General features: G+C 37.7%; 1 protein-coding gene and 1 long non-coding RNA gene across 4 annotated transcripts in view; one reads left to right on the top strand and one right to left on the bottom strand.

The window, feature by feature from the left end:
• LOC106953787 (uncharacterized) overlaps positions 1-8,843 on the top strand; it is a 61,038-nt gene extending 52,195 nt beyond the window's left edge. For all 3 annotated transcript variants that reach the window (XR_001426256.1, XR_001426254.1, XR_001426255.1), the window contains one exon: positions 8,744-8,843. This is a non-coding gene — a long non-coding RNA (uncharacterized LOC106953787). The remainder of the gene's footprint in view (positions 1-8,743) is intronic.
• The window catches only part of gpr37b (G protein-coupled receptor 37b), a 29,557-nt gene continuing 19,134 nt past the window's right edge, over positions 6,689-17,111 (bottom strand). The window contains exon 2 of the mRNA XM_015042814.1: positions 6,689-10,194. Within this exon, the coding sequence (XP_014898300.1) occupies positions 9,379-10,194 (816 nt within the window). The 3' untranslated portion in view covers positions 6,689-9,378. The remainder of the gene's footprint in view (positions 10,195-17,111) is intronic.

Raw genomic sequence — 17,111 nt, 5'->3', positions numbered from 1 at the left:
TAAGGAGTTTGATTTGGAGTACAATTAGGAGCTGATTTGATTATAGTTTTCTGAGCGGCTCCTTCCTCGCCCAACCCACGCACCCTTAAAAACAATCCCATTTGTCTAAAAAAGGGTTTGTACTAAGCAAAAACAATGAGAACCAAAAAATATTGGCTGGACTTTAAAATACGGATCTATGTTTCCAACCAGATATCAAAAATATTTTTAATAATAATGGTGAGTTCACACTAAATGCCTTACACGTGTCTGATGCTTCAAGTTTGACGCGTGTGCATTTTTGGTGCATTTATATCAAATGCGCCACTTTGAGAGTCAGGTACGTCTGGTTTACATTCAAAGTGTATGTGGAGTGTTGGCTGCGCTTCAGTCGACAAATGCTCCTATTGGTTCAAATCGCGCCACGCTAGACGCTCGAAACGCGCTGCAACGTCCCTCGACATGCATCCACATAAACTTTGAATGTAAACCAGCCGCTCAAAACGTGAATGCACCAAAAGTGGCTTTTTGCTTCATACACAATCCAGGTTCGACAAATCAAAAATTGTAGTCCTTTCAGAATAATTCAGTGCTTTGTCCAGACTTTAAATATCAAAACCCATTACTGAGTATTTGTCATTTTAGCTGTTTATGCTTTCACACATTATTGAACAGCAGATTCTCATCTACTTTCATTTACTATCTACATTTCTGAGCTGCTCACATTCCTCATTTTCTTTTAAAAAAGAAGAATGTAGAAAACCTCATAACAGTAGGAGTCAACTGTGTACTCTGGAGGACTGAACACGTCAGATTTGGAGGATGGAGAAGGCTTTTGGCATTTGCAGTGTTCCAGCATGACAGCCATTTCTGTTCCATGAGGCATAAATAGTTCTCTTCTTATCTAAGATACAGACTCGGGACATGGGCTGCTATCATCAGCGTTGTGTAACAACTTGGATCTAGCAGAAGAAAGGCAAGGCGACGGAGAGGAGCTGGGTGGGGGTGTAGGATGTGTTAGAAGAGAAAATAGTGACACGCCACTGAAGGAATATTTTAGATCATCCTCTTATGTCTTGAGGAAGAAAAACGAGGAAATGTGCTATAGCATGGCTGCAGCATAAAGAAGCTTTCCGTTGAGGCACAGAAGAGCAGAGATTAGAGTAGATTACATTTTTTTTCTGCTTGTGTGCTTATTGGAAAATGTCAGTTTCTAATATAATAAATTAGTCTTGTGTAGACATAATACAAATACAGTAGTGTCGCTTAAGGGCATCCATTGTAGTATTTTTATAACTTAACATTTAATTCCAAATGACATTTTAGAAAATTTTATGTTTAAATTTAAATATGATTCTTTTGACATAACAGGATTACAGTGCCACACTGTTGTTCCTTGCTTTGTTCAGTGCTCTTTTCTTTGCGTCTAATTTGTTGATGTAGAAAAATGAAAAAAGAGATGTGTGAATGGTTTTCATTCATATCGTTCATGAACAGCATGAGTTTAGGCGACAGTAGTGTCATTACGACCCAGCTTCTTTGATTAACGCAGAAGGCAGCGTCAAACCTGGCGGGAAGAGGATTCAGCTGATTTGACGATCTACACAAACACTCGCTCTTAGGGCAAACGAACCACAGTTTGAGAAACTACTTCTCAGCATCTGGTTAAAAAAAATGTTTATTTTGTAATTTCAAGCCATTTTCTTATGCAAAGTTTTATTGTGTTGCTCATTAACTTGATGCCTGTTAATTTCTGGATCACTTATTGGCTCCGTTAGACTTAATGTCAGCCTCAGTTAATTTGTCTTTTCAGTGGACTAATATTATGGAAATATAATTTTGTTTTATTGCTTTTCTGTAAATTGCTAAGGGAGAGTTATATTGGAAAAAGGGACATTTTTTTTTACTCCAACCTTTACTTACATGGTTGCTGGCGGTATTTAGAATTGCGTAGTTACATTAATTTGAACAATTTATTGAAACGAGAAGTACTCCCAAGATGAATTTACATATTTTTTTTACATATTTAATCAAATGTTATGGTGAAGCAGTTTCTTAATTATTAAGTAGCCTTTTTGCCAAATAGTAAGTTAGTCTTTATGATGACTTTTAACTCCGAACTGATTGAACATATGTTGAAGATAAGTTGCAATCAGAGGTGACTAGTTGCTAAAAATTCTGTCGTTTTCCCTTTTTAATTGAAGTTTTGCAAAAAAAAAAAAAAAAAACGGGTTAAATATAATTTATTTTAGGTTGAGAAAAGGTGACCTATAACTTCGATTTAGAGTTTAAACTAAGGGAGTTGAAACCTTATTATTGTTAGCAAGATCTTGCCATACTCACTTCATTTCTTTTTGTGGTGCATTATTGTTAGGTTTTTATCATAAAAGGCTCATTCGTTTGTTTACTTTCTTTGCTGGGTTTCTATCTCTGTATTTACATTAGTGTTGGGCTTTCTCAATTTTGCTTTGTAGATATTTTTGTGTTTTAGTTCAACTCTTTCTTTCCAATCTGTTAACTCATTTCCTTTCCTCTGTTCTCCTGCTTCACACACTCCCGCAGCTATTAGAAATCCTGATTAAGCTCACCTGGTCCCAATATAATTCTTCACCCTTCGTTTCACCTTCCTCCCCCCCGTCCCCCGTTGTTCAGTGCTTGGTTCTTACATCAAGCTTTCTGGTTGGACGGCTTGTTCTCCCTGTGTCAGTCTTTTACTTTTTTTTAAGTTTTTCATTAAATCCATTTTGTCAACTTTCTGCATTTATCAGATCAGAAACTAGATATGGCACCAAACTTTGAGATTGTGGTTATACAAAAACCAGCAAGTATCAAATATATATGCGACAAATATCAAAATCAATCTTAACACTGATCTGTCCTATAGATTATATTAATTTGAATTATTGGTGCAACCACATGTTCATATGTTTTAAGACTGTACTGTTCCTTGCTGAATTTGTACAACCATAATGAGTTGGAAGAACATCAAATCCTCATCTTAACCGTAAATAAATATTTTATATATTAACACAAACTGAATTATTATGCATTTTTCACTCATGTACAAAACGATAAAGATTTAGTTTTTTTTACATACACATTTTCTCCTTAGCACATAAAGCTTGTCATGAAAAGAGAGAGCAAAACAAAATGAGATCTTCTTTTGCTTCATTAAATTTAAAGACTGCATGAAAATCCTTTTTTAAATATTTAGCTGCTAGAAATGAGCAAGTCCTGGCACAGCAAAGCTGCTGTTCTTCACTCGACTAACTCACTATTAGACTAGAGTTGAGAAGTGAATAAATTAAATACATTTTGGGCTTTTAATTTTTTTAAAGAGGTTCAGTGAAGTTAACAGTAATAAATTCTCTTAGAAAGTCCACTGTACCATATTGGCTATATAAGACTTAGTCAGCGTATTTATAATTCTATATTAGTATTGGGTTTTATGAAGTAAGAAAATGGTGAGAAAATAAACTCTTGTTGGAGTGCAGGTGGTGATCTGCTGAGATGGTATTGTGTTTTTGTATAAACTAAAAGTTTTTCTGCAAATTAGAAATAGTTTATATAATTATAAACTAGAGATTTATGACAAATTGTTTTCCTGTCAAACTGAAAGAAAAACTAGTTATGCACTATAAAATAATAACTAAAGTTATTATGTTATAGCTGTAGATGGAATTTTGCTTTAATACTGCAGTACTTGGTTGTGCCAAAAGAAGACTCAATTATATGTATTTACAGACCATTAAACACTGAACTGTTTTACTAGTCGAAAAAATGTAATGTTAACAAACTCGTAAACCCAACATGTCGTGTCTTGTTTTTTGAGCACAATATATTTCCGCCTTTACACTTTTTCATGTAGAAAAATCTTTGCAGAGTTCAAAGCACACAATAAATTTCCAACACAGTACATTTAGGATTTTAATATACAGTTTTCAAGATAAAGTTCTTTGATAAACAAAGGGACAATTTTTTGGCTATATAAAAGCTATTTAGAAACAAGTGACTAGACTTGGGGACTACAGTGGTTGTGTGCTTACATTTTCAGGTATCAAATACAGACACATTTAGCTCAGAGTGAAGAAAGGACTCACAAAGTTCAGAGGAAACATCTCACTGACTGATTAACAAGATTCACTTCATCAATAATTTCAACCACATTACTACACACTGAGCCATTTATGAGCTATACTTTCAGGAATATGCAAAATAATAATAATAATAATCAGGTTCAGAAGCCAGATTACAAGTCAGTCCCATCAGTAAGCACTTATTAAATTACAAAAGTTTTAAATCTATTAATGTGAGAAAACTAACACTATGGGCTGCACTGTTGGGCAGTTGTTTGAACTGTTGCTTTGCATCAAGAAGGTCCTGGGTTCGAATCCCAGCCTAAAGTCTTTCAGTATGGAGTTTCCATAAAAACTCCAATGTATTAAGTGAGAAAACTGCACCACTATTTGAATTTAAATACTATTCCTCAGTAGTGGCACGTTTAGTGATTGTGATAGAGTTGCCGCAAAGATTATAGGGCATAGTGTTGCAGAGCTGCTTAATGTAGTGCAGCCAGCACCAACCAGAGGCTACATCTACCTAGAGAGGCTACAAGCTTGTTGTGTGAAGTTTATCTGAGCCAAAGGACAGCAGTAGACTTAATATTTTTTTTACTAGGAATATTAATTGTCGTCTAATGATGGAGGTAAAAGTAAAGTGGCTTCTGATCTGAGAGAGACTCCCAGAGAAATAGTGCTACAACCACAAGAGACAGAAAAAAGGTGTTTGGCAGTGCAGAATTGTATGCAAAAAGGTCTCCGCAATATACAGTATACTGATGAACATCAAACCTGGGTCACCACGAAGTTCATGTACAGAACATTTTCTAAAATGTTTCCTGTGCCAAATGTTTATATAGCAGTTCTTTTAAAATATCTGCTTGGTTTCTAATAAGTAACATAGTAATTTTACCCTTATGTTGACCCAGGGATGATTTGTCGACTCAGGAAAAAGACTTACAGTACAAGACACATGTAAATGCCCTGTGAAAAGCTTCATTAGTTCATCTTAAAAGCTCAAGTAATGAAACTGCAAGGAGTAGTTGAGGTCAACAAGTTTTCTGGCTATGCAAAATTTATGTTTTCGAAAAGGTACTTCAAACAAAAACAAGGTTATTTGTGCTTGGTGCAATACTTCTTGACAAGGAATCTTGTCTTGTTAACTTCCCCTTAAATGTAGCGACACTTGTGAGCTGTGCACATTATCATCTAGTTGTTGGTGGAGGCCGTGTGGACACCATCTGCCAAAATAGTGCTTGTCTCAATGCGATGAGATCCAACAACCCGTCACAATCCCTCATCTTAAATCAGGATTGAACTCTGTCTTCCAAGGTGTCAGTGGTCGCCCTTAACCAGCAGGATTTATCAGACCACATGGAACATCAGTCTGGGTGTTTTGTTTGTTCCAGAGTAACACAATCCACCAATCTGGCTGATTTGTGACGAATACTGGCTGAAAATTGGGACATTATCCCACACCAGTGTCTGACCAAGGATGTGTCAAACTGTTGTGGTTGTGTAGATTTATTCCACTCACTACTGAGATCCCCATTTGTTATATGAAGATATTATTGAACTGCTTTTATATGTGTTGTTTCTAGTAATAACAAATAACAGAATGCAATGTTTTGGCCAGTTTTTCATAAATGTTTAAATGTTTTACTTATAAATGTGGCACCATTTAAAGTGAAATGAACAAACCTTCCTGTCATGAATGGCAGGAAGGAAGCATTGTTTACATATTAAGCATTGTTACAAGCAAAAAATAATCAACTAATCTAAAATATAAATACCTGGCTAATCAAGCTAGGTAGGTAGCAATAGAATCATTGCTTCAAAAAAAATAAAAAAGTCAAACAAAAAATGTCTAAAATGTCAATAGTACTTCTATGTACGTAGCACAATGCTTACAGTACAGAAATATAAAATGGAATTATGGTAGAAAAAACATTTTGTATTTACATTTTACAGTGATTGATATTACAGGCATTATATTGTATATTTACAATCCTTTCCTATTTTTCACATATGTACAACGTATTGTATAAACCCTATATTATCCGTTTTATAAATTATATTTACTACCCTAGTAATCGTAAAACCAATACTTAAATTTCTATTTTGTTGTAAAAATTGCTTGAGTATGCAATGTCTCAGTCTCAGAAAGAGACCTAGTAAATGCTACTAACTGTACTGTAGAATAGTGACTCCAAATTAAGGTCAGCTCTTTTGAACATTGTGGGGAAACTATTTTTTCAAGGTTTAAGGGAATTCATGACAAATAATTAACCTTTGTTTTTGATCCGAAACGACACACGCAGCTCGGTTACTTGTGGTTCCAAGTCAAACATATTGATCTGCTGTTCACAGGGCGTTTATCGTAAGAGCACCAAAGAAATTGTACAGTATATATACAACCCCCAAAGTGTAAGGCATGACACAATACAATACAATACAGCAAATTCCCAAGTCGGTCACTTTCAGCTATGCTATAAGTATTCCGTTGATGTTCACTTTATTCAATTCAGATTGAAGCATTTTAAACCCATGCCATTTGGCTTAATTCAAATCAAATTAAATGTCTGTTTAAAATCTTTTAAGTTCCACTTGTGTCCATTTTTGCAGTACTCTGAGACCAGCCCCAGTTCTTCTGGATCGACCAGACGTTTTTGTAAAACAGTCCTAAAAGTCGTTGTGTACATCCGAATTCTCCAGGACAGACACCCGTCTGGTTTTTTTTCTGCAAACCACCAGAACCATTTTTTTTTTTAATAATTGTAAGCCTCACTCCCTTATGTGCACTGCTGTATTATAGGAACTGTACATTTGTACTGATTCAGTCTGTAAACACAGTTGTGTACTTGAGTAGGCAGTGCAGGCCTTTTAGAAGGACGATGTATCTGAGAGTTTGTACAAAATACACACAATAATTAATCTTTGTCTTGTTAATAAACAGTGGCACAATTTTTAGGTGATTAGGAATCATTCTCTTCTAGGTTGATGGCGACAGGGATTCTTTGTATAGAAACATTATTTGTAAAGGCAAAGGACATTTGTGTTTACATTTTTTTTAAACAAACTGCCTTATTATTTACATTTATTGGCACCCCTCATAAAAAAGTAAAAACCCCTGCATTATAATTTCACACAGAATTTAATGTTGACCTTAAATTATGACTTATGATAACAGCAGGAGGGTAAACCCACAGCACCCTGGCAATTCCTGTAAAGGTAACAGAAAAGCATTTTTGACATAAACTTAACTCTTTTCTAGACAGAGTAGTTAGAGTATCGCTGAACTTTTAAATGGTAATCCTCAACTTCCTTTAAAGCTAAAGTATATAACTTTTACAAAAATATGTTGCTTACATTTCTGTTAAAACTGTCACCATGTTGTGACGGTATAATATGAGAGGGATAAAATGTGAAAAGTGCTCCTTGAACTCCAGTCTGGACTACTACTACTGTCTGAAGAATTGCATGGCCTAGTCATGAACAATCAACCAGAGCCAAGAGGAGAGTCTTAGTACTGTCAATCATCCTTGTGTATGCGCTCGTTAATGTGGTAATAGTAGAGAATCAACTTTCCTTTCCAGAAAAAATGTTTATCAACCGACATCGGTGATCATGCTAGGTATCCCTAAGCATTCTTCAGGCTCTGTTGTGGTGAACCAGCTGCATCTTAGCAGAGAAAATGGGGAGGTTGTGAGCAGCATTAACAAGGGCAATTAACAGCGCTAAGACCCTCCTCCTAGCTCTGATTGGTTGTTTGATGTATGAGTGATGTATTTGTTCAGAAAACAGCAGGACCACAGGGTTTTTTCCCCCAGATTATTAGTCTCATTATACTATCACAACATAGTGAATCATTTTTAACAAAATTCTAAGGACAGATTTTATAAAAGTTACATGCTGCTGCTTTAAAGACATTCCTGATCAAAATTTCAAGACTAAGAAAAAAGTTATGGCTCTTCACATGTCATAATCCCTGATCACAATCAGGCTATAAATTGAACTTTAAATGCAAAACAAGAAACAAGAGCAAGAGGAAAAATAAAAAAAAAGGCATATGATTGAAAATTGTTTTGAAACTCAAAAGGCTGTGCATCAGCTCCCTTCCCTAAATGCTTTTAAAGGAACTTAAGTTGGTTTAATATGCAGGATGCTCCAGAAGAGCAATGTTGTTATCCTGGTAGAAGTCTTTTGTGAGAAGGGTGTTGTCAACTGCAGCACTGTCCAGTTGAAATACCCAGTCATCATCACACAGACAAGGCCCCTTAGACAAGAGGGATGCCCGCTTCAACATCCCCACATAGGCTTCACGTCACTGCACAAACTGAAACTCCCCAGGCCGATTCCACTGGTCTTTATAGAAAACATCTCCAGTAGGATTTCTTTTCAGATGTCGTCTTATTGTATTAAAGGTTTGCAATCAGCATCAGTAAATGCCATCATCTGGGTTAAGAAGTCTGGGATCCTTTTTCTTAAGATGTTTTAAAGTTTTGATGTGAAAGCCAGATTTGTGCACATATTTGACCTTTTAAAGTTACTGGTTTTAATGTTTGCATTTTCAACAATTTGCTAACTCCGTTTGGTTTCTTGCTCCTGATTCATCCGTTTGGATGTTGAAGTGCAACCTAAAGCCTGGTTATGATTAACCAATACTTAATGTGATTTTTTTTTTTTTTTTGCACTTTCTTTTCCAGTCTGAGGAGCTTGATCAAGCATGAATGACACAGATGCTAATTCCTCTCAGCCACTTTTCAAGATGGGAAATTCAAGAAAACGTGATTCAAGAAAAGAAAAGTAAGTTACAAAAATCTCCAAAGTTCTCCGTTACAGGACTCAACTGTTGTTGAGTTGTTTTGAGAACTGCTGCATCTTTTCTAGGGGTATCAATCAATTTGGTGGGTGCTGGAAATATGCTTCTAGGATAATTCCAGAAAAACTGGGCCAGAAGGGTAAAGGGGCCAAGCCAACTTCTCCTTACATTAGGGCACAAGTGCCCTACAGAGTGGAGGTTTGTGAGTTTTAAAGGTTTCAGGCAGGATTGCTAAAAATATGTATTGTCCTTGTTTGAATAGCACCCAGGGCTGTGAGTGTGAAAAATATTTTGTTTTTGTTAGCTGTTCTTGGAAAATAAAGGTTAGAGTTTTAAAATGTTGAGACTTGTGGGCCGTTGGCTAAAGGTGATTTTCATTTTTGGTGTCCAACCTCATTTGTGCGCTCATTTACAAAATGCGTGGAGACTAGATAAGGCAAAATCTCTCCTAGCCAAGCACAAGAAACACAAGCCTCGAACAGGCCAGTTAAATCGCCCTTCCTGAACGGGGCTGTCAGCTCAGCAGTTGGAGCCAGCAGGTGTGTAGTTACTCAGTTCCCTGCGGATAGTACTGAACGGCGACAGCTCCAGTTCAGTAGTGCACTCGTGCTCGTTATCATCACTGGCTGTGGCTGAAGAGGGTACGTGGTTACAGCAGCAACAACAGCAGCAGTCCAGGAATGCTCTCCCTAATGGACGACACAGCAGAAGCAGCAGCGCCGGTGTCACGGCGGCCCGACAGAACAGCAACAGCTGAGAGAGAAGATGCAGGACGGACATGGTGTGCTCTGGAACACCAGCCGCCATGTACGCAGATACTATGTTGCATATGTTTTCGGGCACCACACATGCACCATACACGATTGCCAGAGCCACGACCGTGCAGTTCATCTGGCTCTCCAGCCTGATCTGCTTCTTATTGCTGCGAACGCTGGCCTGCTCGGCGTGCCTAATTTTGCGTGCCGTTACCAGCGAGCACCCAATGGTGAAGAGAGTCGGGAGGCAGAAGTAGCAGCCAAAGCACCACCAAAGCCGAGCACCCTCATAGGTCAAGCCAAGCACATAGAGCATATCAGGAAGGGATGTGGATATCCTGATAATACAGCGTTCAACTGGGGGCTCGTCCAGGAGCCCTGTATCCTCTGCTACAAGCTGTCGAATGAGGAGCTCTGGGAGGGCCAAGAGGAGGGCACCGATCCAGATGACTGCCAACTTGGCTGTTGTAGATGTGCAGTTCTCAATCATCTCGTAGTACATCTGAACATTTGTGGCTGCACGGAAGCGGTCAATGCAGAGTGCGCAAAGGGTGAAGGTAGTCACACCCAAGGAGGCAACCTGAAAAGACAAAAACGCACGGTTAGCATTAGAAATAATGTTTGAAGGTGAATTGAATGTCAAAACAGTTAATCTGTACAGCCACCCTGGGATTAACTTTAAATAAATTAAATCACCCCAATAACCTTGCTCATCATAATTATGTATTACTTTGATCACTTACAACGCCAGTGTAATAAAATTCTTGGCTGCAGTCACAAAATGTGAATGAGTGTAAATGTTATTACAACTTCAGTAAGGCACTGAACACTATATAAAACATTTAATTTCCTAATATAACTGGGTTTTATATACTATTCCTTCACCACCTAACTGCAGAACATGTACCATCAGCTTGAAGCAGTTTCTGATGCACAAAAGTGGGTCCTAAGTTCTAATTATCATAGAATGTTCAAGTATATCTAAGTGACAGATTTGAAAATAAAATTAAATAAAGTACATAAAGCTGCTAATGTTTCTTCACATTCAAAATCCCAGCTCTTTCAGCTGCACTAGTTCCCTCAACATCTGTTGTATTAATTCACTATCAGCTAAAGTGGGTCTGCATTTGTGTCCTGAAATGAACCATTTCCTTTCAGCACCAAACTTATTCCAACCACTCTTGTTTTGCCTACCTTCTTCATTTTCTTTTTGTCTCACACTTGTGTCTCCTTTAATTTTTATCGTCTTACCATCTCACAAACCTCTTTTCCTTTTTACAGAACCCTCCCTCCATCCTGCCTTTCATATCAAATTTAATTACAGCAGCCAGATTCCCAGATGGCCCCGGTGAGCCAAGGTTTTGGTGCTGTAAACACATCCTTCCTGGACAGATAGATGAACATGCTCTGCAAGATGTTCAGTGTAAGTAGGCCTCCTTCACACATCAAGACACACACGCTCACACACACCCTGACACAAAGGTCCTAACCAGGTTAATGAAGGGTAACCATACGGAACTCTGAGGAGTAAGTGGGGAAACAAACACCCGTAGGCTCCACAGCCATCAAATCTTACTGCGATCAATGTGACCGCTGAACCCCACACTGTAATTACTTGTCAAGACCGTCTTGCAGCTCTTATGCTTGAAATATTTAAATAGATTAATCAACGGTATATGTTAGGCAGGTATCTGAAGGCACTTTCCAAAACACCTCAAGATTGTCAAGGCGTTAAGCCATCTTTTATGCTGGCTGAAGTCAAGACAAGTGTGGAAAGGTGTACTTTCCTGGACCAAACCGCTGTAGAAGAATGGGGTTTCCCTGTAAAAAGGCTGACCTCCCCAAGTTTTGTTTTAGCAAAAATCTTTCGCTCCCCACCGAATTACCAGATGGCACCATGTCAATTACTTATGTAGGTTTGATGCTTGACAAAATATGAGGTGTAGATCGGTTGCAGAATTTAAATTCACCTGAAAAAAGTCATATGGGGTCCACATTCTATTGTTGAAGAAAGACTGGATTTAGTTCAACTGTGAAACTCCTGTCTGCTGAAAAAAGGCTATTATGCTTTGTGAAAATAATCTTTTCATAGCTTGAAAGGTTTACATTTGACATATTGGCCTCATTTAATGCATGTTAATATTCCACTTAAAGCACTCAATCCAGCTGAGTAGTCTTTTTTTTTTTTCTGAAGCCGAAGGTCCTTGGATGAAATCACTCCGTAATACCTAAGAAGCAGTCTTTCTGCAGGCTGGTTAAATCCTCAACAAACTAAAAAGCTTCTGTGCTTCTTTATTATCATCTTTCAAATAACATTTTGCACATTATTAGAGCAATTGACATACATCCCTTGAATCTGTGAAGCACTAGCAATAAATGTAATGCTTTTGCAGGAAACAATGTACTATTTTATGATGTAGTCTTACCCCTATGAAAATGTATTTTCTCAAATCTATGTTTTTTTCCCCTGTCCTTTAGTGCAGCTAAAACACCAACTCTTTAGTCCAACAATGTAACTCATACATTTATTTACAGTTAGGAAAACGGTGAATAATGTATATATAATTTGTTTCTCAAATATGATACAAAAATATATGGCATGTGTATGTTAGCCTTTCTCACTCCTAATGACAAACAGGAGCAAGTGGTTTTTCAAAGTTGATTTAGTTTGGCTCATATTTAATAAGAGCAGACTGCACCAAAGGTTAACAGCCATAATAAATGAAAATCAGATGTCCATGCATAAAACAAATGCAATTAATTTAACACCAGTTTTTGGCTAATTGTCATAATTCACCATAATACTCAGCTATGGTATTGTCAGAATTTGCTGTAAATCAAAAATCTGTTGTACTTTATATCAATGTGTCAGGCTATTGTTGGTGGTATAATAGTGTGGGAGACAGTTGCACCATTAAATGCCACTGCCCACCTGGGAATTGTTGCTGGTTGTGTTGATCCCTTTACGGGATGGGTACACACTGTGTACCCATCTACTTTCATCAGGTCAGTACATCCAGTGCTGACCAGTTGTGCCTTCTTATATATTTACAAAATACATGTTTATATTTTACATTTTTGATGTGAATAAGCTTAATAATTCAAATTGCTTGGTATGACCCACTTCTGAGTCTCAAATAACCATCCAGTATACGTGCACAGGTACTTGCACACGCTGAATATTTCATGGCCTGAGAACAGGGCTGGAATGGGTTTAAAGGCTTCCTCGGAGGCTCGAGGCACCCAGCTTTGATCAAGTGTGTCAGACTGGAAAGCAAGGGCAGGGAGAACAAGCATAGCTTTGTACTGGAGGGGAGATGAGGGAGTGAGATTGTCCAAGACTCACGGCTGGTGAGGTGTCGAAGCTGTTTGTTTGTACAGGGACATATGCAAATGAGAGGGTGAGAAACAATGGGGAAAGAGCAGACAAGTGTAATTTATGAGGCAAACAAAGACAGAAAAAAATAACACATCTGTGAGTTATAGATGATCCAAAGAGACAGAAGGAGAAAAATAAGTCATGACGTCTACAGAATAATTAGCAATGTTAATGTGGCATTTGGTCCCAACAGCAGACCCTGTCATGTTCGCTTTACCTGCAGGTGAGACAACAGGCCAGGTAGCCTCAAGACTTTAGTCCCATTATTTCTAACAATAATGACAAAATAGTTGGTACGAAGGGATCACTTACTATTCAAGCAATCCATTTCAGGATAACTTTAAAACAATATTTATGGGTAAAAGGAAATATTTAGTAATGAAAACCCCTTTGATTGTGAGTACACATGTTTTTATGTTTCAGTTTTCTACTTGCACAGCGAGTGATTGTCCACCTGTGCTATAACGGCCCATTAACTCTTTAATTAAGAGCTGGTGGTACAAAAGTTCTTGATTTAAACTGAATCTTAGCAAAAAAAAATTTAGCAAATGTGGACCACAGCCTGACTGCAGGCACTGCCAGAGGTAATGGGTGCTCTCAGGTGATGTATGGGCTGACATCAAAAACAATGCCCAGCTACAACCACAGTCTTTAAGTAATGGAGCAGGCAGAGAAGGGGTTATTCCACCTGCTGCACTTATTCACAGTAGAGTATGACCCAGTGACTGCTCCAGCAGACCATTACTCCAACCACAAGTCCCAACTCTTTGACACCAGCCATCTATAAGTTTGGTTGGAAGAAAAACAGAAGTGTAAAAAGTAGGTAAACAAGCATATCAATAAATGTATGTCTAAGGCAGGAAGTCATCAGACGATGCAGAGTCTCTTACATCTAACATGTTTTATGTAGCTTCAATAGTTACAATTACCTTATCCCTATATATATTATTTCCATTGTGTTATTTTCATCTTTAAGTCTCACTTTAGGCATCCTAAATGTCTTAAGCTAGGGTTTGTGAAACAGTGGTGTGTGTGTGTATGCTCCTATATGTAATAGATATGTGCATGCAGATAGGCAAAATGAACCAGTTTGGGTACAGATTCTGTTTTGCATGAAAAATCGTCTCTTGCAACACTGATTGATTCTCTATCCTTCTCTGGAATGGAATAAAACATTGATCGTACATTTGAGCCCATCTAATCTACCTAGCTGACTAATTTGTCTTGCTAATTTAGGACTGTGCATCTCTGGTGGGTTGTTATTGAAAAGTGAAACCCCCTTCTACCACAGACATGCATTTGAGTGGAGGAAATGTCAGACTGACAATTCTATCATATGACAGTCTTCAAGCGTTTGAACTGCAAAAGAGAATAAATCACTGGTTACCACTGAGGCTACAATTCACACAAGATCACCCAGAATATCAGATTAGAACATTTGAACGTTACTGTTTGTAACATTCAAATAGTAGAGTAAGATGTTTTTCTAATCAGTATGAAAGCATCAGTCTATCAGGGTGATGTTGACATTTTCTTGGCATGCTTAGTCCCAACTGAGCACAATTTTAGTGTCGGTATTTTTGCTGATGTTGTCCATTCCACTAATACCTCAGAGTACCTATTTCCTAATGACTAGTTTCAGCAGGATAATAAACCATGTCACAAGTCCTCTCAAAATGGTTTCTTTAACATAACACTGACGTCCAATGTCCAATAGAAATCAAGTTTCAATAAATTTTCAAGTAATGTATGGGGACAGGAGATTTTCTTGATAGGACGATGTTTCCAACAACAGCCTGCAGTTGGCTCCTTAACATACCTGCTGCCTAATGTAGCTTTGAAATAGCCTTACCATACTAAGAATATTGTGTAGCTTGATGACTCTGTGTTTTTCCTGACTGGAAAGACTTCCAAACAAATAAGTTTTCTTTCTTGAAAGCAACAAAGACATATTGGAATAACGTAAACTTAATTACTCTATACTCTATTCAGGCCTTTCTGAAACCTTATAAAAGTTTGAACCCAACAAAAAGTGTTTTACAAACCTTAGTACAACTTGATATGATGACTATTACAGTCAGCAGGCAATTACACTGTTTTTTTACCCTCCTAGTACATAGATTGTTTCAGTTGCTCTGGATGCATGTTAATTATGCGAGTCAGAACATCAAAACATTTTGTACATGTCGCCTTTGAGATATGAAATGTTTTTGTGCTGTTTACGAATGCGAGCCCAGAATGGATTTACAATTTAACTCCATTTTGTTAACTCGCTCTATAAATTTAGTTTTTATCGGGGGTTTTTCAAGAGAACTGAAAAGAAAAGAAAAAAAACTGACAGCAAATAGAGGAAATCAATTCTGCTTTTGTGCAAGTAAACATACAAAGATCCATAGACTCTGACACATCAGTACCATAAGTGTTCCTTTCGTTGAATTAAAAGCAACAATGGTGTATTTCATCGCTTTTGCTCCAGTACGCTACAGTGTGTTTGGGGCCACTTTTCCAATACTTTTTCCTCCCAATAAGTTCTGTCCTGACCTATGGCAGATTTCCTCTAGACATCAGAAAAATCACATTTCCCCCTCAGCATAAAGTGTCTACTGGAGGACTCCCATTCCAGGTCATTGATTTCTGCCTGGGAGTGTTGTAAGGTCTTGTGCTGCCGCAATGACATCACAGAATATGTTGAAATCTACAAAGACCTGCCATATGCTAATGTTTCTATGTTGACCTACAACTCCATAATGGCAATGATCTAATGAATATTTCAGGCTTACATGGATAATTATCAGTTTGGCTAATTGCACCCAACAGCAGACCCATCTTTACTGCAAGCTGTAGTCTGAACAACACGTAGAAACGCAGTATCTGCTCATCCATAGACAAAGAACTAACTGAATGAACTATCATGAATTATAGATAATGCAGAGCTGCTAATTACATATATGAATAATTAAAACCATTAACCATCAGTCATGTTCTCATGGACTAGCTGAAATTGAATAGAGGATGAGTGCCTTCATACAACATTGGGTGTATGTTTTGTCTTTATCTGTACATATATTTAGTCTCATGTGTCTGTGTATGGCCAAATGCTCTCTGATTGGCTTCAAGTGCGTGGATCTGTGTACCGTCCCCCTGAGGGTTGTTTCTAATCACAGATAGCTGATGCAAAGAGAGCAGGGAGGGGGTGTGAGGGGAGAAAATCCTTGGGCAGTGATCAGTGAGAAGGCTATCCCATCCATCTGGAGGATGAGCACAGTCGACTGACTGAGTTTGTGTGTTTGTGTAAGATTAAAAGACATAAGTGAAGATGATTAACTATTAAGGCCTAGCAAAAGTAATTTCATTCACTATGGAGTTATTCTTTAAACATAAAAGCATTAGGAATATTATAACAGCGTCTGAGCTCTTTATAGTGGCTTCATATACTGATTCATTACACAGTAGCGCCATGAAATCGAACTTGTGATTTTGATTCAGTTGCTTAGAGTTTGTGTGCCGGTGCACATTGAAAGTAGTGACTGTCAAGGTGATGTATGTCCTGCCATTACTAACAATTTCAGCACTATATATGAATCTACCTCTGGCTGCCTGTGTGCTTCTCTGAGACCCTAACCACCTCTCTTTCTTCTCCTTCACAAATCAATAGTTCCCTCTTTTTTTCTTTACTCCTAGCTTTTACCATGCTCACGACTCTGGGACAAGTGGAAAGCAGCTCTGAGCAGCACAAGCTAACCGGCTGCCCAGATTAAAAAAAAGCAAAAAACTAGAAAATTATGATCTAACCTAGCTGCTTATAATGCCTTCAAAATAAAAAAAATGCACCCAATTCCCTAAGCTATGATACTATAATAGCTATTATAGAGGTGCACAATATTAGATAATATTGTAATCGCAAAATAATAATGAGAAATATTGCAACGATATTAGGGTGGAATAAGAACCTATTTTCTTCTTTTCTCTCTTCCAACACTGTGACCTTGAGCGCACTCTACAATGTCATTTATGACTGGTGTGAGGATTAGGCCTGTCGCGATAAAAGATAAATTAATTAATTGCACGATAAATTAAACCTATCGACATTTTAATTATCGGCTTTATCGTCTCTTCCT

Source organism: Poecilia latipinna, unplaced genomic scaffold, assembly GCF_001443285.1.
Source record: "Poecilia latipinna isolate Pla-1442-1.1 unplaced genomic scaffold, P_latipinna-1.0 Scaffold603, whole genome shotgun sequence".
Classification (NCBI taxonomy): Eukaryota; Metazoa; Chordata; class Actinopteri; order Cyprinodontiformes; family Poeciliidae; genus Poecilia; species Poecilia latipinna.
The sequence above is the reverse complement of the archived record's forward strand: the minus strand, read 5'-3'. Positions and strand labels throughout refer to the sequence as shown.